General features: G+C 40.2%; 1 protein-coding gene across 5 annotated transcripts in view; it reads right to left on the bottom strand.

The window, feature by feature from the left end:
• CUL2 (cullin 2) overlaps positions 1-26,760 on the bottom strand; it is a 105,904-nt gene that overhangs the window by 48,599 nt on the left and 30,545 nt on the right. The window contains exons 1-2 of one of the 5 annotated variants that reach the window (XM_057731979.1): positions 23,835-23,971; positions 7,783-7,923 (exon numbers count right to left, since the gene is read on the bottom strand). In XM_057731979.1, coding sequence (XP_057587962.1) covers positions 7,783-7,901 — 119 coding nt within the window. In that variant the 5' untranslated portion in view covers positions 7,902-7,923; positions 23,835-23,971. Of the gene's footprint in view, positions 1-7,782; positions 7,924-23,060; positions 23,239-23,564; positions 23,776-23,834; positions 23,972-26,760 lie in introns of those variants that run through there. The other 4 variants (XM_057731978.1, XM_057731983.1, XM_057731980.1 and 1 more) reach the window with 4 other exon arrangements.

Raw genomic sequence — 26,760 nt, 5'->3', positions numbered from 1 at the left:
TTTACCTTGTAGCCTCACCCCAGAAAGAGCAAGCAGCCCCCTCCATGTGACGTCACTGTCTGGGAGACTTCAGACTTTTCTAAGTTCCCTCCAAATTCTTCCATTATTTTTTTGTTTGTTTGTCTGTTGTCATATATTTATTTATTTATTGGCTGCGTTGCGTCTTCGTTGCTGCACATGGGCTTTCTCTAGTTATGACAAGCGGGAGCTACTCTTTGTTGTGGTATGCAAGCTTCTCATTGCAGTGGCTTCTCGTTGTGGAGCATGGGCTCTAGGCACGTGGGCTTCAGTAGTTGTGGCACACAGGCTCAGCAGTTGTGGCTCATGGGCTCTAAAGCACAGGCTCAGTAGCTGTGGCACATGGGCTTAGCTGCTCCTTGGCATGTGGGATCTTCCCAGACCAAGGACTGAACCCGTGTCCCCTACACTGGTAGGCAGATTCTTAACCACTGCACCACCAGGGAAGTCCCCTTTCATTGTTTTTTTTTTGTTTGTTTTAATTAATTTATTTATTGGCTGCATTGGGTCTTCATTGCTGCACACGGGCTCTCTCTAGCTGCGGCAAGTGGGGGCTACTCTTCATTGTGGTCCATGGGTTCCCCATTGCAGTGGCTTCTCTTGTTGTGGAGCACAGGCTCTAGGCGCATGGGCTTCAGCAATCGCAGCACACAGGCTCAATAGTTGTGGCTCACGGGCTTAGTCGCTCCACGGCATGTGGGATCCTCCCGGACCAGGGCTCCAACCCATGTCCCCTGCATTGGCAGGCGGATTCTTAACAACTGCGCCACCAGGGAAGTCCCTCCACTGTTTATTTTTAACTATAAATAGTAACTAAATACCTTCATGTATCCATGTATATGTATATTTGTTCAATATACTACCGTATTAAGTATTTAAATTTTTATTTATGTACTAAAAAAAATGACAGTGAAGCAAAAATATCATCCAAATAGTGTAATATCACTGTGTCAGGTTTTTTTATAGAAAAAAAAAAGTTACAGGACTTCCCTGGTGACGCAGTGTTTAAGAATCCGCCTGCCAATGCAGGGGACACAGGTTCAATCCCCGGCCTGGGAAGATCCCACTGTCTCGGAGTAACTAACCCCGTGTGCCACAACTACTGAGCCTGTGTGCCTAGAGCCCGTGCTCCACAGCAAGAGAAGACACTGCAATGAGAAGCCCATGCACTGCAACGAAGAGCAGCCCTGGCTCGCCACAACTAGAGAAAGCCTGTGTGCAGCAATGAAGACCCAATACAGCCAAAAAAAAAAAAAATTTCTTTCTTAAAGTTACAATAAGAAACCATTCAGTTATTTTAAATCAACTTAGATATCATAATGAACTTTTATTAACTAGAAGATTAAATAAAATAGTATAGATATAAGAACTACTTTTCAGCAGTAACATACCAAATTAACCTGTATTACAAAGAAAGTAGAGATGTGAATACAAACCACCTAAGAAAAAAGTTTTTCAATTTATCTGGACACAAATTCTATTTGTGTTAGGAGCATTCGATTTACTTGGTACACAGGTGTGCTCACTTTGTGAGAATTCACCTCTACATTCACTAGTCAGTATATTATACTTAAATTTAAATTTTATTTTTCTTTAAATGACTAAATTTGGCCAGGCTCTAGATCAACAATCAAAAAGGTGATATTTACTATCTTAAAGTTCTTAATACCTACTTCCAGAACTTCCATCCAACACGATGATATTTGCTCCTATTCTTCCCTTAAGCCATATACATGCTTATTTCTAGGATACACAACTTACTTGATACAGAAAATCAGTGATTCAATAACTAATTTCAATGTGATATGCTAATTATGTGCCCAAATGTTTTACATCAACAAAGTTAATGTATCAGTGTATACACTGCATGTATATACAACCAAAAATGAGCAGCAAAATTCACCTAAAGGGCTTCCCTTCTCTCTGCTGAGGAAAAAGGGTTTGTGCAAGGGAGGAATCCAGGGATACTCTCCCATTTCACTCCTCACACAGGACTTACATGCTCTTTGACTCTTCCTCAATGAGAATGTACTCATGTATTATTTTTAATGGAGTCCAGCTTAATAAATTTTTAAAATTAATATTTTAACTCAGCATAGTTTGGAGTCTCATTGTATAATTTCACTCAAGTGCCTAAAAAATATACCTAAATATGTTCTTTTTCTTTAACCTGTTCAAATACCCAACCACTCTGGAAACCATCAGGCCTTAGGAAGAGTACCCAAGAGAAGCTCTTTTCAACCCTCTCGCATTCAATTACGATTTGGTTATAGACAAGACACTTTAAAAGACCAAAAATGGGAAATAATTGGAGGTGGTGAGATTTAGACTTGAACACTCTCTTCCCCAAGTCACCTTTTCCATACGTCACTCTTTAGGGAGCCAGAATAGAAAGATAACTGCATGTACGAACTTCCCACTTACAAATTCCCACAGTCAGAAACAAAATGTGGTCCAGAGCAAAAGCTCTGAACTGTTACAACCACAAGACAGTGCTGGCCAGCGGCAAAATTATTTTAGTTCATCTTCTCTATTAAAAGATGCTTCCTATGCGTCGGCTTAATTTTTAGTTTTAATGCTATTAACTGTACTGTGTAGTGGGTCAAAAACAATGAGTTTTGCAATGGGAATAGAAATAAGATTATCTTAAAATTGAAAAGGGTAAAATAATGATCAAAAAAGAATTGACAATAAAAAAACTATAAAAAGTGAAAAATTTTATTGACATTTTCTTAAGAGAAAAAATAAAACTATGACGTAAAAAATGCAATACCTATGAAATCATCAATTAGCAAGCAAGGATAAAAAATGATTGATTAAATAAAAGAACTTGCAAGTGTATAGCTAGATTCAGGATCAACATCAAAAATCCATCTTATAATTTAGAAGAACCGAGTGAAACTGTTCCCGATGTACCAATCAGAGATGACTACAGATACAACCTTTTCCAATCCACACAATCTAAGAAAGACTGATGGGCTTCAAAGCATAGATGCCAGGTTACTAAGGAGCCCTCCTTCTAACACTTGTGAAGATCATCAGGGATAGGATTTCCTGCCTCAACATTTTTCAATGCAGTCAAAATTGGACTAGGTTTGAAAAAGACTCCTCATAGAATATGTATCTAAAATAAGGACAGTAGTTTTAGAGCCAGGTTTTCCTATCTGGGAGAATTACATTCAAGGAAGCAATCTTAAATAACCCCTCACTGAGTCACTATGGACTTACACATAAAACCATTTATTCAATATAATCTATCTTGCCCTTAAGTAGGAGAGCTTCTCTATCATACTGTTGGGGTCCAGGAATTGCCCTAACAGCTACCAAGAGGCACAAAACCATGAATACAAGTACACCTGTCCCTCAGTACCCATAGAGGATTGGTTCCAGTAGCCCCCGTGGATACCAAAATCCAAGTAGGCTCAAGCCCCTTACAGTCAGCCCTCCATATCCATGGGCACAGGACCAACAGTATATTTACTGAAATGAAGCTGAGTATGGGTGGACCTGTGCAGTTCAAACCTGTATTGTTCAAGGGTCAACCGCAAACCAAAAGAACCAAAGAACTCCAACGCAGGGAAACAAATAGTAAATGTACATCAACACCCAGCCTCTATCACAGCCTAGTAAACATTCGATATACATCTGGAAGGGTAAGTCCCAAACCACCCTAGACTGGCACCTAAGCCATCACAGAGCTTGTATCATGGGGCATCATTATCAGTTGTGTTAGTCAGAACTCTAAAAATGGCCTCTCAAGACTTCCCACCCTCACCCCTGGGGCTGTGAATATAAGAAAGCACGCCCAGCTCCTTTACATGGCAAGGGGATTTGGCAGCTGCAATTATGATTACTAATCAGTTGACTAAAATAGGAAGATTATCCTGGACGTTCCTGGTGGGCCTAATCTAATCGCATGAGCCCTTCGAAAGCAGGTCCCTGCCAGCCCCTGTCCCCTGCGCCAGCTGCAGAAGGGGAAAGGCTTGACATGCCACTGCTGGCTGTGAAGATGGAAGCAGGTCACATGCAACAACCGGAGAGTGACGGTAAGTCACTGAGAGCAGCTCCCAGCCAAAAATCAAGTAGGAAACTGGGACCTCAGTCCTACAACTGTAAGGAATTGAATTCTGTCAATTAACAGGAATGAGCTTAGAAGGGGACCCTGCACTCTAGACGAGAACACAGCCAGCCAACTCCAATTTCAGCCTTGCGAGATCCTGAGTGGGGAACCCAGTCACACCGTGGACTTCTGACCTGCAGAACTGGGAGATCATAAAGGGTGTTTCTTTAAGTCACTAAATTTGTAGTAATTTGTTATGTATCACAAGAAGACACCTATGTCTTCTACTCACATTACCTACCAACCAGAATGCCTTGTACACAGAGCCGCACCAGTGCATTCATGAAGGGTGAGAGATAAGAGCCCCACTTACCAACAACTAGCTGAATGCTAATGTTACCTGTTTCATCTGTATGGTATGCTTCATGGCATTTAACTGACAGTAGCTATTCACTCACCAAATGCTTGCTAGGTCTCTATATGTATCCAATGCTGGGAATACAGCAGTGAGCAAAACAGACAGAAATCCTTGCCCTTATGGAGGTAATATTTAGTCAAAATGTTGTAGACAGGGGTTCACTAAGTTCTGTACCTACGCATGTTTAACACTTCAGCTGGCAGACCAAGCTTCTTTGATGCCTACTTCAAGGATACAAGGAGACTTGAGCATTTTTACCACAGCATCTATTCTACAATATCAGGAAGTCCTCTTCCTTCTTGGGCCATTATATTCTCAACTGTAAAATGGGACTACATATTTTACAAGGTTATCTGTAACAAATTAATCACATGCATTATATGTTGAAAGAAAAAATTATGACACAAAAGAATGTACACAGTATGATTCCATTTATACAAAGTTCAAAACACAAAGAATTAACCAATATTGTGTAGGGTTGTATATATAAGCAGTTATATTGTTTTTTAAAAAAACAAGAAAATAATAGGACAGTAGTGACCTCCAAGGGAAAGGAGCGGGCATATGAACTAAGAGGGGCACTTGGTCGGGGAGGGTTGGTGGACGCCGGCAGTGTCCTAGCCTTAACCTGTGTGGTGATTACGCACATGTCTGCTTTATAATTATTTGTTCAACCCTACAAGTATATCCCTCTTTTCCAAATATATATTCTATTTCGAACACCTCAAAAAACGCTTCGTAAAAGATCAAGCACTAATATATGGTAGTGCACAATCGGGGGGGGGGGGCTTTTTTTTCAGTTTCAAAATATTAAAAGATCTATAGCCTCTAAAATTTCCACCTAAAATACCTGAGTGTTGGAAGTCAACCTTATATTCCTGGGCAAAATCACAGGGAAAAGGAGGGAATCTGGCTTTAGAACAATTGGTAACATAGTTCTTTATTTTTCAAAATAAAATTTAAAATGAGATTCCAATCCTAAGTTTACTGTTTTTGCAGACACTTTTGATTTCAGGGGAGGAGGAGAAAACACATGATCAGGTCAAGAGTGACTGGGCCATCTTAGATAGATCAAACAATAAACATCTCAGAAATATCAGTAACTGAAGGGGCACTTTCCAAGGAAGTTAGCTATCTCAAAACCATTTACATACCAACAATTAACTGTATATTCTGTAGAAGAACAAGAACACGCTTTATTCTATCTTCTTTACTTTATGCTCATTTTCTCTTTTCTTATAATCTTCTATGACCAACTCCTTCTCTTCTCTCTCTGCTCATTATTTTAGTTAAAATAGCCTTAAAAGTACCTGAGCACTTGCCCAGCCCAACCTCATTAACGCACAAGTAACCTTTGACACTTTTTCAGGTTTTATTAAGATTCCCACCAAAAACAATTCATCATGTTCCACAAAAAAGTTTAAGAGACTAGTTCAATAATAAGCTCTTCAAAGGCAGAATCTACATCAATTATCGTCCAGGTACAATGGAAAGTACAGGGAATTAGATGTTAGAATCTCGTACACAAGTCTGTGCTCCACCAATGACTATCCGCGTAACCCTGGGCAAGTCCCTTCGCCTCTGAGTATGTTTCCTCATCTATTACAACCTGTCCCCCCAAACTGACAGGCTTGTTTTTATATTAAAAATATAGAAGATCTTTGCAAACTATGAAGCCTTCCAGAAATGCTATGATCGTCTTCTGTATCTGCAGTGCCTAGAACATAGGTAGCCCAACAAATGTTTCCTACTGACAAATGCAACTGTAATGAATTCAAAGAACGTCACTGTTCTTGCATCAACATTTAGTTTAATATTAACAACTGGGTTAGGCATTGAGAACAAGCTGAATCACTATCTTATGAAATCAAGCTTTTCTCAGAACGCATGCCTCACACAGCCCCAGGACACTGTGGAGCCGGCGGCACTGAGCGCGAGAGGACTCGGGACCTCCACACATACTCCGGTGATAACATCTTCACATCTCACCTTCCCTCTGGGGGAAAGAGTCTCTAGCTCCTACAGCATCGACCCAGTCTGCAAGGCCTCCGTCAGGACCCTGGGGCACTGCCGTGCCACTCAGACCCAGGGACCAGCCTCAGCCCTACTCCCTTTCTTCACCCTGGGACGTGGTATGTGCGGTGGTCCCTGTGGTGGAAGATGGAGGTGGGTCAGGAGTCTGCCAGGGCACAGGCCATCCCCAGACCCTGCCAGCCGTGGCCCCTACCATACACTGGGCAGAGTTGGTGAGGAGCCACCGACCATTCCACTCCAGCTACCTGCGGCTGAGGGTTCCTAGAGACCCCTTTAACCTCCCAAATACTAAGAGTATTGGAATATTGTGGGGTTTTTCCTTGGTGCCAGAGTATATATCCTGGTTGCTGGAGGCTGCTCTGTGTTTTTTACACATATAATGTGTATATATATATATAATAATATACATACATTATACATATTATGTACAGTGTGTATACGTGTGTATATGAGGGTGAATCAAAAATCATCCACACTCCCGTTATATTAAAACTTCCATAAATTCTACAGCCAGAGTGTGGATAATTTTTGACTCACCCTCGTACGTATGTATTTTTTTTTTTAAAGATTGCTGTCATGTAGGAATGCAGGACAGCAGGTTTCAGACTGTTCTAGGGAAACTACAAATTTATATTTTCATATAAAACCCCTAGTTCACAGATGCAGACAAACCAATTAAGAGACGTTTCTCTGTCACAGCCACTGAATTTGCTGTTTGTTCTCTGCCTGGAACACTCTCCCCAGATTTCTGTGTGACCTGGGCCCTCTCTCTGTTCCAGTCTCTGCTCCAGTATCACCATCCTCGGGGAGGCCTTCCTGGACCACCACCTCCAGAGCCGCACACATACACACTCCAACCACGCTCGTGCCCTCACCCTGCTTCACGTCCCCCCACGGTATGTAACCTGTTATTAGAAGCACTGGCATTAGGTTTGCTTTACACCTGTTTAATGTCTATTTCCTTTAGTAGAATGAAGGGAAAGTAGTTTGTTTTGTTCACAGCTGTACTCCCAAAGCCTGAAGGAGTGCCTGGCATATACTAAGTGCTCAGTATTTGTCGAACAAAAGATTATCAAAGATTGGTGACTGCCACATACAGGCGATGAACTTGAAAATGTGAACAATATATTTGAAAACAGTCACACTGGAATGTTCTCCCACTGAGGAAAGCTCACACCTGTTGTCACTTCTCAACAAGCTTATGAACCTAGCACGCTGATGGGTGCAGGCATCAATGCCACTGGAAGGATACGAAAAGCGGTCGTTCCACGTTGCTCTCTCCACGTACTCCAACATGACCACAGCTTTGATTGTCGTGAGGAGTTTGTTCCAGGTTTCATCAAAATCCACTACTCTTGGTTTCAAAGACATTGTGCAAGTTTAGTGTTGAAATCTGTTAATTAAAAACAAAGGTAATGTTAGCATGAATTCTACAAGGTCAGTTACTTGTTTCTAAAGCACGCCTAATTAGACAGCATGATGCACGGGAGGGGTGAGAACAGAACCTGGCACGTGGTGAGAACAATAAATACTGGCTGCTCTCTTTTCATGACTGTCCAGACAAGGAATTCCACAGAACATCTGCATTCACTACAAACTCTAGGAAATAAAAAGCTTTTAGCACAAATTATTTATAACCCAGGGTGGCCCAAAGATTGAGAAGCTTCATTTAACGTGCTGAGAGACACAAGCTGGGACCCAATGAGCCAAAAAGTTAACCTCCATCATGAGAAATGCACAAGACACTCAATACAAAGGTTTTGGTCCCAAATCCTCGTGGTTTGCACTCCTTACACTGGAGACTGAGGCCACATATGAGAAAACACACAACAATTACAGGGTTCATTTTCCTGAAGCATCAGTTTAGCTAGATTCCAACTCCTTCCCAATATCACATTAGAAGAACAGAATTAAGAGAGAAACCTCTTAAAGTTAAATTTAATTGCACAAGGGAGCACTTTTCCGGCATGTGCCTTCACATCCTCCCCAAAGTTCTCCCTCATGCCTGGGACTGGGAAGCACCAAGCTCGTCTGTAGCCAGGGCCAAACAAGGGGGAAATGTTCTTCCTCTTGTGTCCCACTGCAGGGGAGAAAAGGAGGTAGGGAGACAGCAGGGAGAAGGGGGCATGCAGAGAGAGAAAGGAAAAAAGGGACAAGAGCAGGAGACCAGCTGCACGGTCCTGGCCCATGAACTGGAGGTGGCCCTGGGCCCTTCTTATGTTTCTGTCCTGTAAAGAAAAGAACTCAAGAGGAGTCCAAGGAACAGACTTCAAGGAAGAGAAGAAAAGGAATCAGAGAAGCCAAACAAAAACCCAAAAGAGGGTGTGGCATGCTGAATCAAGTCTCTTTCTTCAACATACCAAAGACTCCACCTCCAGGCCCTAAACTTCCTCTAACTAACTAGAATGGATCAGCTGTAATTCCTGTGGGGGGGGTGGGGTATACACGTGTACATACTGGGGGAAGGAGGGAACCTTAAGCTCTAGCTTTAAATCAGAAAATTAACCTTAACTTCTTACCCTTTTCACACACCCTATCTGTGTTACTCAGTACTTCCTAAATCCATCCATTCCTGTGCAACGCTACAAATGCTCTGGGGTCAGGCCTTCAGCAGTTCTAGTTTGTCATTTATCAAAGAAATACTAATAACTGTTAATATTTACACAGTACTTACTCTGAGCCAAACACAAATCTAAGTGCTTTATATAAACTCAATCCTCTCAACAAACTGATTTGGTAGGGCCCACTGTTCTCCTCATTTCCTAGATAAGAAAATTGATCACAGGCTGATTAAGAAACTTGCTTAAGGTTGCGAAGCTATTTATTGGTGGCAACAGGAGGATTCAGCCTGAGCTGGAACCCCTGCCCTCAACTGCCATATACAACTATACTGCCTTACTAACATTCTTTGTGAATACTCTGGTACATGCCAGATGTTGTACTAGGCTGAGGATACAGTGGTCAATAAACAAAGTTCTTGACCTTCCAGAAGGTTAGACTCTTGGATCTGGCACTAAGAAACAAAAATAACCTACCTAGACCACAGCGCTGACCAGGTTCCTCTAGTACTTAAAGCTGTTTGAGGGTTTCCACTATAGACAGTATCCAGTTTAAGCTCATTGGCAACGTGGCTCAGCAAGCTTCCGTGATTTGACCTTGGACTAAAGCACCTCTCCACCTTGCTCTTCTCATGGGACTCCCTTCCTTGACATCACAATCCGTTAACTTCTCTGGTTAGAGGTCACTGCACACAAAGGCTGATTCACATGCCCTGCCTTTTAATCTCACTGTTTTCTGTACCTAAAGTTCTTCTCTTCTCCTTCCCTCCCTCTTTCCACCCATTCACCTAACTCCTACTGATAGTTCAGCCTTGGCCCAGAATATCTGCTTTTAAGAAATTTTCTGGGCCCACTCAAGCTAGGTAAGGTACCCTCTTATGTGTTACTTGAGAACTCTATGTTTAACCTCTATCAGAGGATTAAACCACCCTCAATTGTGATTATCGCAGTGTTTCTAAGTCTGTATCAAAAAGTTGTCACTGTTCACTTCTCATTCATTTCCTCCCCTTATAAAAATGGGATCATACTACACACCCTGCTTATAAATTACTTTAATGGCTGCACAGATTACCTTTTAGCTTTATTCAAGTTCTAGCAGAATCAGACTGGCACGGACTTCTCTGCTGAGACCAATAGATTGATGATAGAGTGGGTTCACGTGCAGTGATCGCCCACTATTAGATGGGGGACAATATGGACACCAAGGCGAGAGAAGCATCAGCCCAGGGAAACATACTAAAAATTAACAAACCAATAACACGAAGTATACTAAACAGTCTGTTAAATTCTCTGCTTGCCCAATAGAAAGCTCCTTTATTTAAGCTCCTTAAATAAAATGTAAGTTCCTTCACTTTATCTAAACTGTATAAATGATCACTGACTCATGGAGAATTTATGTAAGGATGTGAAAAAGACAGGGCAAAGAAAGAAACAGGACCACAACCACTGCAATATTCTTTTTCACTTCCTGAGCTGTCAGACAACTCACAAGAATGCATACGAGTCTTGTTTCCATTCCTGTGTCACCTCATGTCCTACACCTGATGTCCTGCCAGGATCACGTCCATCCTCTGTCAGTGAGACTGTGTCCTACTGAGCATCTGCAAAGTTCAAACCTCACATTACCACAGTCTCCTCTAGCTTTCTTTCGGGTTCGCCCGTGCAATGTTGGTGTTTTTAACGTGCTGGCACGCAGGTACTGCGCCTAAGGCCCATGCGTGTTACGGGCCCTAAACACAAATCACAGGCTCCAAGTTAAAAAAAAATTTGCAAAATAAAAATTCACGTCTACTTGTTTCCAGATAACATTATGACAATATTTTATGACCATAACATTTATGAAATTTTCATTACATTTGAAAATGATTCATAGATTAGATTTTCTCACAGTACCATTTCTAAGTATGTATGGCTGTCAATAATAGTAAATAAAATAATTACAAAAGTGATTTATATAAACAGCTACCATATGACCCAGCAATTCCACTCCTATGCAAGAGAAAACAAGTCCACACAAAAACCTGGACACAAATGTTCATAGCAGCAGTATTCATAAAGGCCAAAAAAGTGGAAATAAATGTCTATCAAGTAATAACTGGATAAATAAAATGTAGTATATCCATACAATGGATTATTACTCTGTAATACAACGGAATGGAGTACTGATAAGATGCTACAATACAGATAAACCTTGAAAACATTCTATGTGAATAAAGTTGGTCACAAAAGACCACACATTATAGAGTTCCATTTATATGAAATATCCAGAATAGGCAAATCCGTAGACACAGGAAGTATTCCAGTGGCTGCACAGGGCTAGGGGACTTGGAGAAAAATGGGAAGTGACGGCTAATTCGATGATGAAAATGTTCTGTCATCGTGTTTGCACAACCCTGTGCATGTGCTAAAAACCACTGAATTGTACACTTCAAATGACTACACTGAATGGTTATGTGAAGGATAACTCAATAAAGCTCCTAGATGTTTAAGGCGAAATAATCGTACCAAAAATTCTGGAGCAATTTAATGTGGAGGGGAGGGGAAAACAGGTACATTTACACGGCTGCAGATTCTGCAGTCTCAGTCTCCCTCTCACTCCCATGCTCCGGTCACCAGCTCCCATCACTGGAGGCATATATTATATGCATCTGGGGGTATTTCATACATTTATATGGTTATTCCCCCCTTTTTACATAAATGAATATAGAGATGGTCTTTTTTCACCTGTTTTACATAAGTGGTATTATACTGCTTATTTACCAATATATTCACTTAGCAGTGTATTTGGGAAAGCATTCCATATTAATACATAGGGATTTCTTTAATCCTAATAGCATTTCATTGTTTGGCCGCATCTGGTTTCATTCTACTATGTTTGATACGATATGTGCTGAGTCCTTCAAAATTAAAGTGCCTAGTTTAATATCAGTAATTTTAAGTTAAATCATTTTTTTAATGGATTAGTAAGCTCTTTTTACATTGACATTAATAAGGTTTTCCTCTAAAGATACTGATAACACAATTTAAGTTATAACTTCTATAAATACTTATTGATAAGAAAATTACATTATCATTATCTTTAGCTACTGTTTACTAAACACCTTCTGAATTCCTCCTATGCTATACCTGTTATATATACAAGTATTACTAACCATCAACCTGCAAGTCAGCAAAATCCAGACTACAGGAAACTACTGGATAATCAGATTTCTTCAATAAACTATGCACACACATAAGAGAAAAACAGAGAGAAAAGAAAATGAGAGTTGGAGAGAGATATATGTGGAAGGGAAATTGAAATAAAATAAACTAAAAAAGGCACATTAATCTACCACAGTGTGATAGATCATATCTAGATCTAGATTTATGCTTTTTTAAAAATTATATTTATAATAACCTTAGAAATTTGAAACCTGATGGGATATTTGATGACCTTAAAAAATAATTTTTATAACAATAATAATGAGAGGTTTAAAAATGAGACACATTATTTGTCAGAGACACATTCCAAAATATTTATGGATGTAATAAATGCTGTCTGAGATCTGCTTCAAAATTAAACAGCATGGGACTTCCCTGGTGGTGCAGTGGATAAGACTCTGCATTCCCAATGCAGGGGGTCCAGGTTCAATCCCTAGTCAGGGAACTAGATCCCACATGCATACTGAATCTAAGAGTTAGCATGCCACAACTAAGGAGCCCGCATGCTGCAACTAAGACCTGGCACAACCAAATAAATAAATAAATATTTTAAAAAATTAAACAGCTTGTTTATAAATTACAATTGTTGAGAATGAGTGACAGGTCCACGACAGATTATCACACCATTCATTTTCTGTATATGTTTGCAATTTTCCAAAGTAAAAGGGTAAAAAAAATATCTTTACCATCATCATCATTATAACAGTTCCATAAACATAAGGGAGGGGGGAAGCACAGAAAAGAAATCAGAAAGCGTAAAAGAAAAAAAAGTAGTATTAATCCAAAAGGTCTAACATTCAATTAATATGTATTCTAGAAAATTACGAGAGGTAATTATCAAAGAAAAACTATCCCAGAACTAATGAACATTAGTTTTCCAACTTAAAAGGGTGTACTGAATACCCAGAATATTTTATTTTAAAATAAATAACAAGGCACCTATTTTTGGCATATTAAAACACTGGAAGTAAAGAAAAGATTCCCTATGTTTTCAGAAAAGAAAAAAAAAATCACAACCGACTATAAATTATAAAGTCTTTAGATTTACAACACTGGAAGCTGGAAGGTAATAAAGAGCAACGCCTTCCAAATTCTCAGGGAAAAGACTAATCACCTGGAATTCTCTATCAAGAGTGTTATCAAATAATTCACTTCCCATGAAGCCACTTTACTCAAGAATCTATTGGAAGATATCATCTATCGGGAGGAAATGAACAAACCAAGGCAGACCTGGGATCCCAGAAACAGAGGCATCTAACACAGGAGAGACGAACAGGAATTTTTCAGAACGACAGCTTCACAGACTTTAACAACAACTCGTCTACACAGACACAGAACAAAGGGCTCCAGGAGGGTTCTCTCCAAGAAAAAAAAAGCGGGGGTGGGGGGTGGGAGGACTCCCAAACTCATTTTACAAGGCCAGCATTACCATGATTACCTAAATTAGACAAGCACACCATAAGAAAAGAAAATTACAGGCCAATATTCCTGATGAACAAAGATGCAAAAATCTTCCAAAAAAAACTTAGCAAGCCAAATTCAACAATACATTAAAAAGATGATACACCATGATCAACTAGGATTTATTCCAGGGATTCAAGGTTCAACATCCACAAATCAATCGACCACATTAATAAAATGAAGAATGAAAATCACATGATCATCGCAACAGATGCAGAAAAAACATTTGACAAAATTCAGCATTCGCTTATGACAAAAACTCTCAACAAAGTGGGTATAGAGGGCATGTACCTCAACATAATAAAGTTCATGTATGACAAACCCACAGCTAACATACTCAACAGTGAAAAGCTGAAAGCTTTTCTTCTAAGATCAGGAACAAGACAAGGATGCCCACTCTTGCCACACAGTATTCAACATAGTACTGGAAGTCCTGGCCAGGGCAATTAGGCAAGAAAAAGCAATAAAAGGCATCCAAATTAGAAAGAAAGAAGTAAAACCAGTAACACTATATTATATATAGAGAGCCCAAGAAAGAGAAATTAAGAAAACAATCCCATTTACAATGGCATCAAAAAGAATACAATATCTAGGAATAAATTTAACCAAGGAGGTGAAAGACCTGTACACTGAAAACCTTAAGACATTAATGGAAAAAAAAAAAAAAAAAAAAACAAAGACAACACAAATAAAAGATAAAATGAAAGCTATCTGTGCTCATGGATTGGAAGAATTATTTTTGTTAAAATGTTCATACTGCCCAAAGCAATCTACAGATTCAATGCAATCCCTATCAAAATTCCAATGGCATTTTTCACAGAAATAGAACAATGAAAAACCTGCATAGAACAAAAAACTGAACTCGTAAGTATAGAGAACAGACTGATGAATACCAGAGTATAGGGAGTTTGGGGGTATGTGAAAAGGGTGAAACAGGTCAAAAGCTGTAAACTTCTAGTTATAAAATAAGTCATGGGGACGTAATGTACAGCTGTTACTACTGTTAATAATACCATATTGCATATTTGAGCTTGTTAAAAGAATAAATCTTGAAAGCTTTCATCACAAGAAAAAAATCTGTAACTATGTATGGTGACAGATGTTAACTAAACTCACTATAGTGATCATTTGTAATATATACAAATATCGAATCATTACATTGTCTACCTGAAGCTAATATAATGCTATATGTCAACTATACCTCAACAGAAATTTTTTGTAAAGAAAGAAAGGTCACAGTCTAGGAGAAAATACTTGTAAAATATTGATATTTATCTGATATAGGATACACACACACACACACGAGATTGGTACTTAGAATATATAAAGAATTCTCAAAGCTCAATAATAAGAAAACATACAACTCAATAAATGACCAAAAGACCCAAATGGACAGTTCAGAAATACTGATAGCATATAAGCACATAAAAAATGCTGAACATCATTAGTCATTAGGGAAAAGCATATTAAAACTTCAACAAGATACACTATACACTTATTAGAATGGCTCAAAAATTCTGACAGTATCAAATGCAGATGAGGACATGGAGCAACTGAAACTCTCTCATTTGTTGCAGCTGGAAAATTAAAATGAAATAATCACTTTGGCAGTTTCTACTAAAGTTAAGCGTATATTTCCCATGTGACGCAGCAATCCCATTTCTGGGTATTTATACATGAGAAATGAAGACATATATTTACAGAAAAACCTAAACACAAATCTGTAGAGCACCTTTATTAATAATTACCAAAACACAGAAACCCAAATGTCCCATCAACTAGTGAAGGGAAAACGATGTGGTGCATTCACACAATGGTATACCATTCAGCATTAAAATGGAACAAATCACTGATATGTGGACAAAAATGGATGACTCTCAAAAAGCATCATGCCAAGTGAAAGCAGACTGACTCATCCGGCTACATGTTGGACGGTTGCTGAAAAAGACAAAAATATAAGGACACACATCAGATCACCAGTTGTCAGAGGTTCAGGATGGGCTACAAAAGAGCGAATAGGAAACTTTTTGGATGATAAAATATTCTATATCTTGGACTGTGGTGGTGGTTATGTGATCATATAAATTTGTCAAAATTCAAAGAACTGTATATCTGTTTTATGGTGATTTTTACTATGTGTAAGTTATACCTCAATAAACCTGATCCCTCAAACTCAACATGTCCATCCGTTTCCAGTATTTCACATCTTAATAAATGATATTATCTTACACCTAGCTCTTCAAAGTAGAAATTTTATTAATCATTCTTGATTTCTCTCTTACTCTCCTCTACAAATCAATCCAATCAATTAGTAAATCCGGTCAACCCTATCTTCTAACCATTTCTTGATTCCAACCACCTCTTTCCATTTCCACTGACATCACCCTAAACCAAACCACCACCCCTCACAGAACTACTGCCTCCTAAATGAGCCACCTGTATCCTCTTTTGCCCCCTTCGTACATTCCAAACAGCTTGGCCAATGTAAGTTTTCCAAAAATGCAAGTCTGATTAAAATTCTTTGAAGACTTTTAACTTATTATTTATCAATTATCATCTAAGAAAAAATAGACCTTCTCTGTGCTTTCTTCATTTATCACTGACTTTCCATAAAAGTCAATAAATACCAATATTCTGATAAAAGAGATTTTAAAATCAGTTATCAATTCTAAGAGAGGAGCTAGGGAACCCAAGGTAAAGACGAAAATAAAGAAGCAGTGAGGAAAATCAAATTGATAAGCTACCTAGATTTCTGATAGCAATGTTCTAAAACCTCTTTCGCTTTTTAGGTTTTTCTCCTCATACACATACCTCACTTCTCAGAACACTAAAAGCTGACCTGTCACTAACCTTTCCTTTCTCTTGAGAATTTAACTTTCCAGTAAGTTTCAGGTACTGAGGTCAAAAGAGCTACAAAATAGCATGGTACTGTCCCAAAGTTTGATGTGTTAACATAGTCTGACAAAATTCCCACCCCAGAAATGTTTCAAAAAACAAAGTTACTAGTGATAGCAGAAATACAAAAGATATAACTTTGCCAAGATAGATGGATTTTAATTTGGAGTGATACTGTTCTTCACTTAGACATTTTTCATACAAAGAAGTAATTTGGATAATTACATTCTAGCAGGTAAAGCAGTAACAGAATCTCAAAACATTCCATTTTAAGTCTAGAACTGACGCTTGTACATAATTAGATAAATATTTTATTTGAAAAATAAACTGTTTTAGTAAAATGTATAGCCATGTTTAACATACTGATCAGTATAACTACAGCTTAATTACTGATAAACATTTCCATTGCTTTCCAAAAGTATAATTACCAATAATGTAAATGGATAAACACTTACTGCTATGAGTCTCCTTTTAGCAAAAAAACAAAACAAAACAAAATCAAAAACCTACCAAATGATAACTTCTATTTCAGTATTGATCATTACAGCAATAAAAATTTGGCATTCCAAAAATAACCAAAAAGATATAATACTGGGGCCTAAATAAATTTTAGGTAAGTCAATATACCATAGTTAGCTTTTAAAATGTCATTCAGGGGGCTTATTGAGCAGGTTATATTCTAAATACACAAAACAACGAAAATACTTAAGACCCAATGCAAGAGCATTATTAACTTTGCAATATTTTCCATTTCCAAGGCTATCGCTGGTGTACACTGACCAAGAATGCTACCATGATTTCATATGAAAATAAGCTCCAAGAATGCATCTGAACACTTTCATCTTACTGTACTGAATGTGTGACCCATTACCTATAGCCAAGAGGTATCTTTGTTAGTTGGAGGCTCAGAGTACAATGCTTACTGTTGTAATAAGGTTTGTCACACACAGCTCCAAACCACAAATGTCATTTCCATCATGTGACCTCCCTACTTAAGAGCTTCTAGTAGTATGCTAAAAAAAAATGAGGAAATTGGCGAAAAAAACAGTAAAGAGAAATACAGCAGCCTGTCAACCCAGTTGGCAAAATGTATCGTGCAGGCAGACAATCTTAGTCTCAAAAAAAGGGAAGGGGGACAGTGGGGAGTAGGGTATGTATTTATAATACAACAGCGAAGTTAGAGAAGACATTTGCTTCCCAAATAAAGGCAACCTGACCAGAACTAAAGACTCTTCTCTCCTCAATGAACCTGAGACTCTCCCACATGTCTACACAGACAGTATTTCTTTCCAAGTTTTCACATCGTTCCTATCAGCATGAAGTTTAATGTATTTTCCACTTGCTTTTTTGCAAGGAATTTAGGCAAGGAATTTAGGACACAAACTAGACTTTTTTTAAAAAAGTCATATATGTATCAGGGATGAGTTTGAGAACTTGAATTTGTCTGAGTCTCTCATGGGTAGGCAAGTCCACTTTGGCACACAGGCTAGACAACGCTGTGACCAATAAGCCTTTTCACAAATAATCCAAACATTGAGTGCATTTTTTCCCTAGGCCTGACCTTCTATCCAAATATTAAAAAGCATACTCTAATTATCCTCTCTTCGCACAACCCAGATTACTTGCAATACCCTATTCTATTCTGAGAGTTAAATTAAGTCACATATATCTAAAAACCTTGGATTCGTTATTTTGGTAACTTCATACTATGTACATTATTATGACTATTAGAAAAGTGTGCTCTATTTTTGTTAGAAAATAGCAGTTATAAATAAAAGGGGACAGCTAGTGTAAATGCTATAGTGCTTGACTGGAATCAGAGTTATCAGTATGAACTCATGGTTTTTAATACACACACACACAGATGAAAAGATACAGAAATAAACACACATGTTTGTGTATGCATGGATTAGTATGCATACACACATTTCTAGCTCTGTTCACTGAGAGGGCCTAGAAGCAATGACACCCCGTGGCAATAAGCACACAGCACCCAGATCTTGGCTTCTAAATACCATTCTCCAACACAGAATGTACGTTTTCCTGCCAAAAATGTAAAACCTCAATCTAACTATGAGAAAACATCAGACAAACCAAAATTGAGAGACATTCTACAAAATAACTGACCATACGCATCACAAGCATGAAGGTACTGGAAGATGAGAAAAGATTATCACAGATCAGAAGAGACTCGGGAGACACAACTAAATGCAGTGTCTGATCCTGGATTGAGTCTTGAAAGAGGTAAAGGGCATTACAAGAAAAACTGGTGAGATTCAAGTAAGTCTAAACATTTATTTCAACATTTAAAAAAATTTTTTTAAGTATCCTGTACTTTCCTTCAACTGAAGTAAAACAAAGTTGAGAAATTCAAGAAATATTTACACAGGGTAAATCCAACATTTTATTATCTGAAAAGCAATCTACATTGGAACAAGACTTAAGTCATTAAGTTAATAGATATTTATTAAGTATTTACAATACTCAGACCTCCACCAGGTACTAGAGATATTGCCTTCAAGAAGCTTAGAGCTGATAAGACAAACAAAAATGATAAACTATCAACCTGACTGCTGAAAAATTCTGACACACACACAATCAGGCTACAAGCCAATGATTAAATAACAACACTAACATCATTTACAACGTTAAAATACATAAATGAAAATCCTTTGGATAACTGAAATCTTCAAATAGGACATTAACATCTATACATTTACAGAGTTTAAGTAAGCTTAATATGCTCTCCACACATATTTCATAGTAATTAGTGTCCGACGCTTCAAAGAGAAATATTAAATATTTTCTACCAAAGACTGTATTTCTCCAACCTAGAAACTAGCTGCTTACTTAGACAAAAAAAGAGAAAAAGGGAGGTAACAATAACAAAAATAACCACAAAAATAAAACTGAACAAAACAGTTCATAAATCAAGAACAATCTCAGAAAAAAAGAGGTAGATCAATTTACATAGAAAGTATCTGGCTAAATACAGATAACTGAAAAGCAAAATGTCAACCAATATAAAAAGTATTATAAATTCAGTAGAGAACATGAGTCTGGATTTTTTTAATTCTTCAAAATAACAAAGCTTAAAACAACTTAGAGAAAATATTCCATCTCCCCTCCTCCAGGTCAATCAACAGGGTTCACCTGCACCCCAAAAGTTGTTGCAGATGCCAACTTGATAATCTTAACACTAATCACTGTCTCAAAACTTTTAAGAATCAAAGGAACTTCACTGTCCTAGTATCTCCAACAGGCCTTTCCAAACACACAGTAGTAGCATAGCTTGAATCTATACACAGATCTTCTTCGACTTAAGATCAAGTTACGTCCCATTAAACCCATCAAGAGGTAAACATACCATAAGTCAAAATGCATTCAATACACCTAACCTACTGAACATCATAGCTTAATCTAGCCTGCCTTAAACATGCTCAGGACGCTTACAGGAGTCCACGATTGGGCAAAATCATCTAACACAAACATACTTTATAAAGTGTTGACTATCTCATGTACTTTTTGACACTGTACTGAAGTGAAGAACAGAATGGCTGTCCGGGTACAGGATGATGTTAAGTGTACTGGCTGTTCACCCCCGTGACTGCCTGGATGACTGGGAGCTGAGGCTTGCTACCACTGTCCCGCATCACAAGGTTATCTTATTCCATATTGCTAGCTCAAGAAAAGATCAAAATTCAAAATGCAAAGTATGGTTTCTACTGAAGGCATATCGCTTTTGTGCCACCATAAAGCTGAAAAATCATAAGTCAAACCACCGTACATTGGGGATGGTCTGTATTCCGTGAGATAATAACACGAGGATTATGCTAACATCTGCAATGCAATAGAAACATTACTGTTAAGATTCAAACCCAGGCAAAGAGCCAGATCACTCTGAACAGACAGTTTGATTATTAACTGATTACTGAGAGAGAATGCAGCCATACATCTCAAGTATCAATAACGTGTTATGTCTCATGATAACATTCCAAACTTCTGCTTGTTTTTCCAAAATTTAACATTAGACAAACTTCTTCAAAATATTAAGATCCAATTTACTTGAATTTAACTGACAGTACATATATGAAAATGCTGCTTTCAATCAAAATCAAACATTTTTCTAGCATTTAAAGAAAACAGGCAGAAAAGAAAGGTGAAACACAAAAGAAACAGTGCAAACTTTTGTAAAAAGCCTCACAAAAATAAGAGCTCTTTAAACAACTCCCCATCTGCAGATCCCAAACTCAAAGAGGGCAGGGACCAAATCAGAAAATGTTGCAGTGCCCCAGTACTGTCTCCTCTTCTGTCTACATTCTTTCCTTAGGTGCTCTCATACTGTTTCATAACTTTTAAATACTATTTAATACTCTAAAATATACAAGGTGTCAAAGCAAGTAAAATATGCTTCCACTTTTGCCAAGTGGGAAGAAGAATCTACACACAGTTGCCTACACGTGCACAAAATAAATCTTTGGAAAGATGCGTAAGAAACCACCGACATATTTAGCCTCAACAAAAACTGCAGGGACAACAAATAGAGGAGATTTTCATTCTATACTCCATCAAACATTTCAAATTCTGAATCATGTGAATGTTTCTACCCAAACATAATTATAATAAACCAACAGATAAAGGCAGATGACTCCCCATCTCTTTCTCTCACTTGAGTTTAAAGCCTATGAAGGCAGAGACTTTTGTCTATTTTTTCACTACTATACATCCCCACTGCCTAGTCCATAGCTGGTGCTTGAAGAATATTTGTTGAATGAATGAATGAATGACTCCCTGACCTCTCCACTAAATCCCAGACTTGCATATCCAATTGCCTGCTTCTCACCTCCACATGAACATCTAATAGGTCCTCTGTAATACGACCCAACCAACCCTATCCCCATATAACAACCTGCTTCCTTCACTTCTGCCCATCTCAATACGCACTATCACCATGAGTCAGGTGAAGCCCCAAACCCAGGAGTCACCCCTGTCCCAACCAACTGCATTCCTGTCCAAACCATGCCAAATCACTACTTTTAACTACAAAATATATCACAAAATCTTTTTTAGTTGACTCCAGTCACTACTCAAATCTGCCACAGCCTTCTCACTGGTATCCCTGCTTTTCTCCTCTTATCCAATCTCCTTCACAGTCAGACTTGTAAACCAGACCATATCACTGACAGCTTCACAAAAAGGGAAGAGCTTTTCAATGTACTATAAGAATAAAAGTCAAACAGACTCCTCTAGATAACACACCTCACATGACCTGATCCCTGGCTACCACCTAACCTCTTCTCTCTCACAGGGGTCCCAGCGCACCTTCACTGAGTTTCTTTCAGTTTGCTGAACCCAAGCTTGAAACTACTTCTGGGCATTTCCACTTGCTGTTCCCTCAGATAGGAATGCTCTTCCCTCAGACTTCCAAAGGCTAAATCCTTCCCAATTTTCAGGTATCAGGTCAAAAGTCACCTCAGGTCTTTCCTGACCACAGCATCTGAAGCAGTCTGTCCCAGTCACTACCACAATTCCCTATTTTACTTCCTTTATAGCACTTACGATTCTCTGAAATTGCTTTTATTTCTTAATTACTTTCTAACTTTCCATTACTTCCCAGAATTGAAGCTCCGGGAAAGCAGAAATTTCATGTGTCTTGTTTATGGCGATATCCCTAATGCCTCCAGTAATGCTTGGCATACAAACCAGGTGGTTAATAAACACTGAACTGATAGGCAAGGCAAAATTGACTCTAAAGAAGCTCCACAGCATTTAATTTAGTGAGACTGGTGAAGATAAAAAACGTGAATAAACTACCTTCCCACACAAAACACTGAAAGCTCACCAGAGGGTGGAGGGTGAAGTAACAGTAGTTCAGATGCATGTGAACACTGAAAGACACAGAAAAAGTACTTTCCACATACTATGTGCGTGCACACTATAGAGATGTTCCCCCAACTTATAAAGATTAAGGGTGTGGGGGGGTTTGATTAACTCAAAACACTGTGTACATCTGCTATTTCATCTCTGACTCTTTTGGAAGAGTCTTCCCAACACTATATTTGGGCAAAAGAGGCAAAATATAAACAATTTGTTCAACTGTCTGTCTTGGAAAGAAATGTGAGCTTGTAAAGAGGAGGCAGCACTCTTTCGAAGGTTTTTAAGTGTCTATTACCCGAACGCTGTCCGTAGCAAATCAGGACTAAGTGATTATTTCCCATACCTTACTGTGAGTGTAGATTTAGGACAGGTCTAGTTCAAAGATGCTTACACTGTAAAGGCAAAGAGTATGTAGCGAATGTTAATAGTTTTATTATGAAACTGTAAACTTCCAAGGTACTGCCCTTCAACCGGTAATAGTAATAGTAATCCCTTGGGAAACGAGAGTACTTAACAATAGCAACAGTCTGCGACTCACAAATGTTCTGTGTACATGCACGTATTTGCGGGGTGATAGGGAATGGTCCAGACTCCCCGGTGTGTAACTAAGTGCTCTTAAGAGAGACTAAGGATCTTATTTCAGCAGACCCTAAGTGTTGAGACAGGTCTAGCCTGCACGTAGGACACTCCTCCCCAGAGCTATCAATCTTCGCTGTCTGCGGAAACAAAAGTGAAAACACTCGTGGTGAGGACATATGAGATTGATGCCCCCCCACCGCAAACACACAGAGCTGTGTACCCGCGTGAGCACGTAAATAAGCAGAGAACACGCACTCGCACCTTCCCTCCCTGGGAGGAAAATGGGGCCGAGGGAGGGGCGGCCAAGGCCGGCTTGGGAGGCCCGGGATGCAGTCCGGGGGCGGCCGGGCTCCGGGGCCGGCGTCACCCACAGGACACCCGGTCCCCGGCCGCCCCTCCATCCCTCCCCTCCCCCTCCAAGCCCCCAACTCCTCTCCCCGCCCCAACCCCGCCACCCACTAACCGCGAAGGGAAGTTTCCCGGCTCCCGCAGCCGGCTCCGGGCCTTCGGCGGGTCACCTACGGCAGAGGCGGGACGCGGGGCAGGGGCCAGGGGAGGGAGACAGCCCGAGGGCGCGCAGGACGAAGCCCGGCGAGGAGGGTGGGCGGCGGCGGCTGTCAGCTCCGTCCCTGCTCACCGCGCTGCCATTACTGCGCGCAGGCACCTCCCCGCCGGCCGCCGCCACCGCCGAGAAGCGGGGGGGCCCGGCCCGGGGCCGCGGCCGGGCGCTCACCTGCCGCCGCGGGAACACGGCAGAGCTCCCGGATGGGACGGCGCGGTGGGGAGCGGAGACGGAGAAGGGCGGGCGAGCTACGCGAGCCGCGAAACAACCGTCTTCCGACACCCGGCTTTCCCGACACGCCCTCGGGGTTCCTCTTCCGCGGCCTCCGACACCCCTGCGCCAGCGATGGTAGAGTCCGCGTACGGCGAGCGCCGAGGGCCGCTCCTGTGCGATCGCGGAAGGCCGCGGGACCCATGCTCCGAGCTGCTGCTGGCAGCGCCCGCTGCCCACGAGCACTCGCGGTTCGCTGAGCTGGGGACTGGGGACTGGGGACCCCCCCCCCAAGTTTGGGAGTTCTGATAACAGTGTGTCAGAAAAGTGGTCTCAACACAAGGACTTATCACTTGAGTTCTTTCAGAACTATGTGAACATTCTGATACACCACCATCTCCTTGCCGCCTACTTCTATGGGCGTTTTCAAAGGATCAATATGTATTGGCAAAATGAGTTTCCTCGGACATACTCCTTTTCCAGTGAGTTTGTATCTGTAGACATTCTGAGATAAAATGTGTATTTTCAATAGAGGCCCGTCTGTTCACAGCCGTGACCCCAACTCCCCGCCTCCCCGCACCTGTCAGTCCAAGGGTTTCCTCTCATACAATTTCTAAGGGCGATGTTGACCACAGTGCAAACTTACCCATCACCTCCTAGTACACACAACACCGCAGGGAACAAAAGCCTGGCTTTATTCCTGATCAGCCTTTCGTATCCACAAGATCTCGGAAGTCAGGGTCTAGTCTTCTTTGTGCGTTCTGAGCAAGCCTTTCCCTTCCATTGCTCTCTCATCAAACTATTTGGACCAATCCTTCAAGGCCCACTGAAAATCCTGTCTCCCGACCTGGTAAGTCCCACAGCTCTTTCTCCTCTTCTAATCTGCCTCTCACGGCAATGGAAGTCTGCAGTCCTGATTTTAGGAAAGTTATTATATGCTAAATGCAAATCCATTATATGACCTGTTTTCTCACATGTTCTCCTTCTTCTAATTCAGCAATTCTCAGAGTGTGATCCCCAGACCTCTGGAAATGTCCAGGACCTTTTCAGGGGTCCCAATGTTAAAAAAACAATCTTCGTAGTAAATGCCACGTTGTCTTTTTTTTTTTTTTTTTTTTTCTGGGTTCACAAGCACTGCTGACCTCGCCTCCGCAGGAGTCAAGAGGGTGGCAACAAGGAATTCCCTGTCGGTCCAGTGGTTAGGACTCCCAGATTTCACTGCACGGGGTGGGGTGGAGGGGTGGGGGGGGGGGTGTGCTTAGGTTCGATTCCTGGTCAGGGAACTAAGGTCCCCCACAAGCCTGGCGGAGGGAGCCAAAAAAGAGGGTGTCACAAAACTAGCCCACTGGTCGTTGTGTTGCTGCCACACACTCCCAGTTTGGTTTGTTGGTTTGTTGGTTTGCTTTGAAGGAATATCCTTGATGAAGTAGTGAAAAATATTAGCTGTATAAACTTCAACCGTGAGTACACGTCTTTCTAACATTGTAAGGAAACAAATAGGAAGCATACGTGCACTCTTGCTGTATAGCAAAGTAGCATGGTCGTCTTGAAGAAAAACGCTGGAGTGGCAGAGTTGCCAGCTGAACTAGCTGTTTTTTTCATGCAGCGCCATTTTTCCTTGAAAGAACAGTGGACAGAAAAACTAATGTTACTCTAACTTGGGCATTGATACACATTTCTCCAAAATGAATAAAGTGAGCCTATCACTTCAGGCAAAACAACTGACAGTATTTGTTGCCAATGATAAAATGTAGCTTTCAGGTGAAATCAAATTTGCATCAACACTGTCAATGGAAATAATCAATAAACTATAATAACAACAGAAAAGAGTTTTCTTCCAGCCAAACTGAGAACTATAGCCCGGGAGACACAGATTCCAGAAGCACTTGAATTTTGTTCCTCCAGGCTCAAAAATGGGGAAGGCTTATATGAGCAAAAACTACAAAGTTACCTTAGTTGTTCCTTAAGACTTAGGAATGAAACTGGCAAGAAATAGGGATGCTTGTTAGGTAAGGATTGATTGGGGTCCAAAATAGTTGCACAGTTAAAAGGGGGGAACTTGAGACCATAAGGTTGCAGCTGTCAGCTGCTAGCACATATTGTTTTGAGAACTGCTGGTGGTGTCCTTGAGTTCAGAAAATTCAGGTTCTCAAGGATACAGTAACATGTCTGAAACCATATCCACAATGACAACCTGTTTCCATTTTGAATCCTGAACCACAGTTACTCCCTTTTGATTTTTTAAATGCATTTTTTTCTGTAATGGTTACAGTAGATGTACAATGTATGTGTGATGGGCCATGACAGGCTGTTCTAGTTAGCCTAAAGTTCAAGCCAAATCATGTATAAGCCAGAATGACTTCACCATACCTCAATATGAGATGTCTTCTATCACTGCCATGAGTCTAGCAGCTTAAAGAATTTTCTGATGAGACTGTCACACTATTTTTATCATGATTTTGTATGATGAGACATCTCAACATGTGGAGTATCTACATGACATAGTGAACCAATATTTTCCATATGACCAATGCAGGACATTTCAAAATCACGCATGGATAAAATATCGATTCAAAGTGAAAGATAGACCAATGGATAGATAGGTGTGTGTGTATACACATAAAAAACAGAGTACAAAAGATTACCTGATATGGGGCTTCCCTGTGGCGCCGTGGTTAAGAATCTGCCTGCCAATGCAGGGGACACAGTTTCGATCCCTGGTCCAGGAAGATCCCACAGGCCATGGAACAACTAAGCCCATACACCACAACTACTGAGCCTGCGCTCTAGAGCCAGCGAGCCACAACTATTGAGCCTGTGTGCCTCAGCTACTGAAGGCTGCATGTCTAGAGCCCATGCTCCGCAACAAGAGAAGCCACTGCAATGA

Source organism: Hippopotamus amphibius, chromosome 4 (assembly GCF_030028045.1).
Source record: "Hippopotamus amphibius kiboko isolate mHipAmp2 chromosome 4, mHipAmp2.hap2, whole genome shotgun sequence".
Lineage (NCBI taxonomy): Eukaryota > Metazoa > Chordata > Mammalia > Artiodactyla > Hippopotamidae > Hippopotamus > Hippopotamus amphibius.
The sequence above is the reverse complement of the archived record's forward strand: the minus strand, read 5'-3'. Positions and strand labels throughout refer to the sequence as shown.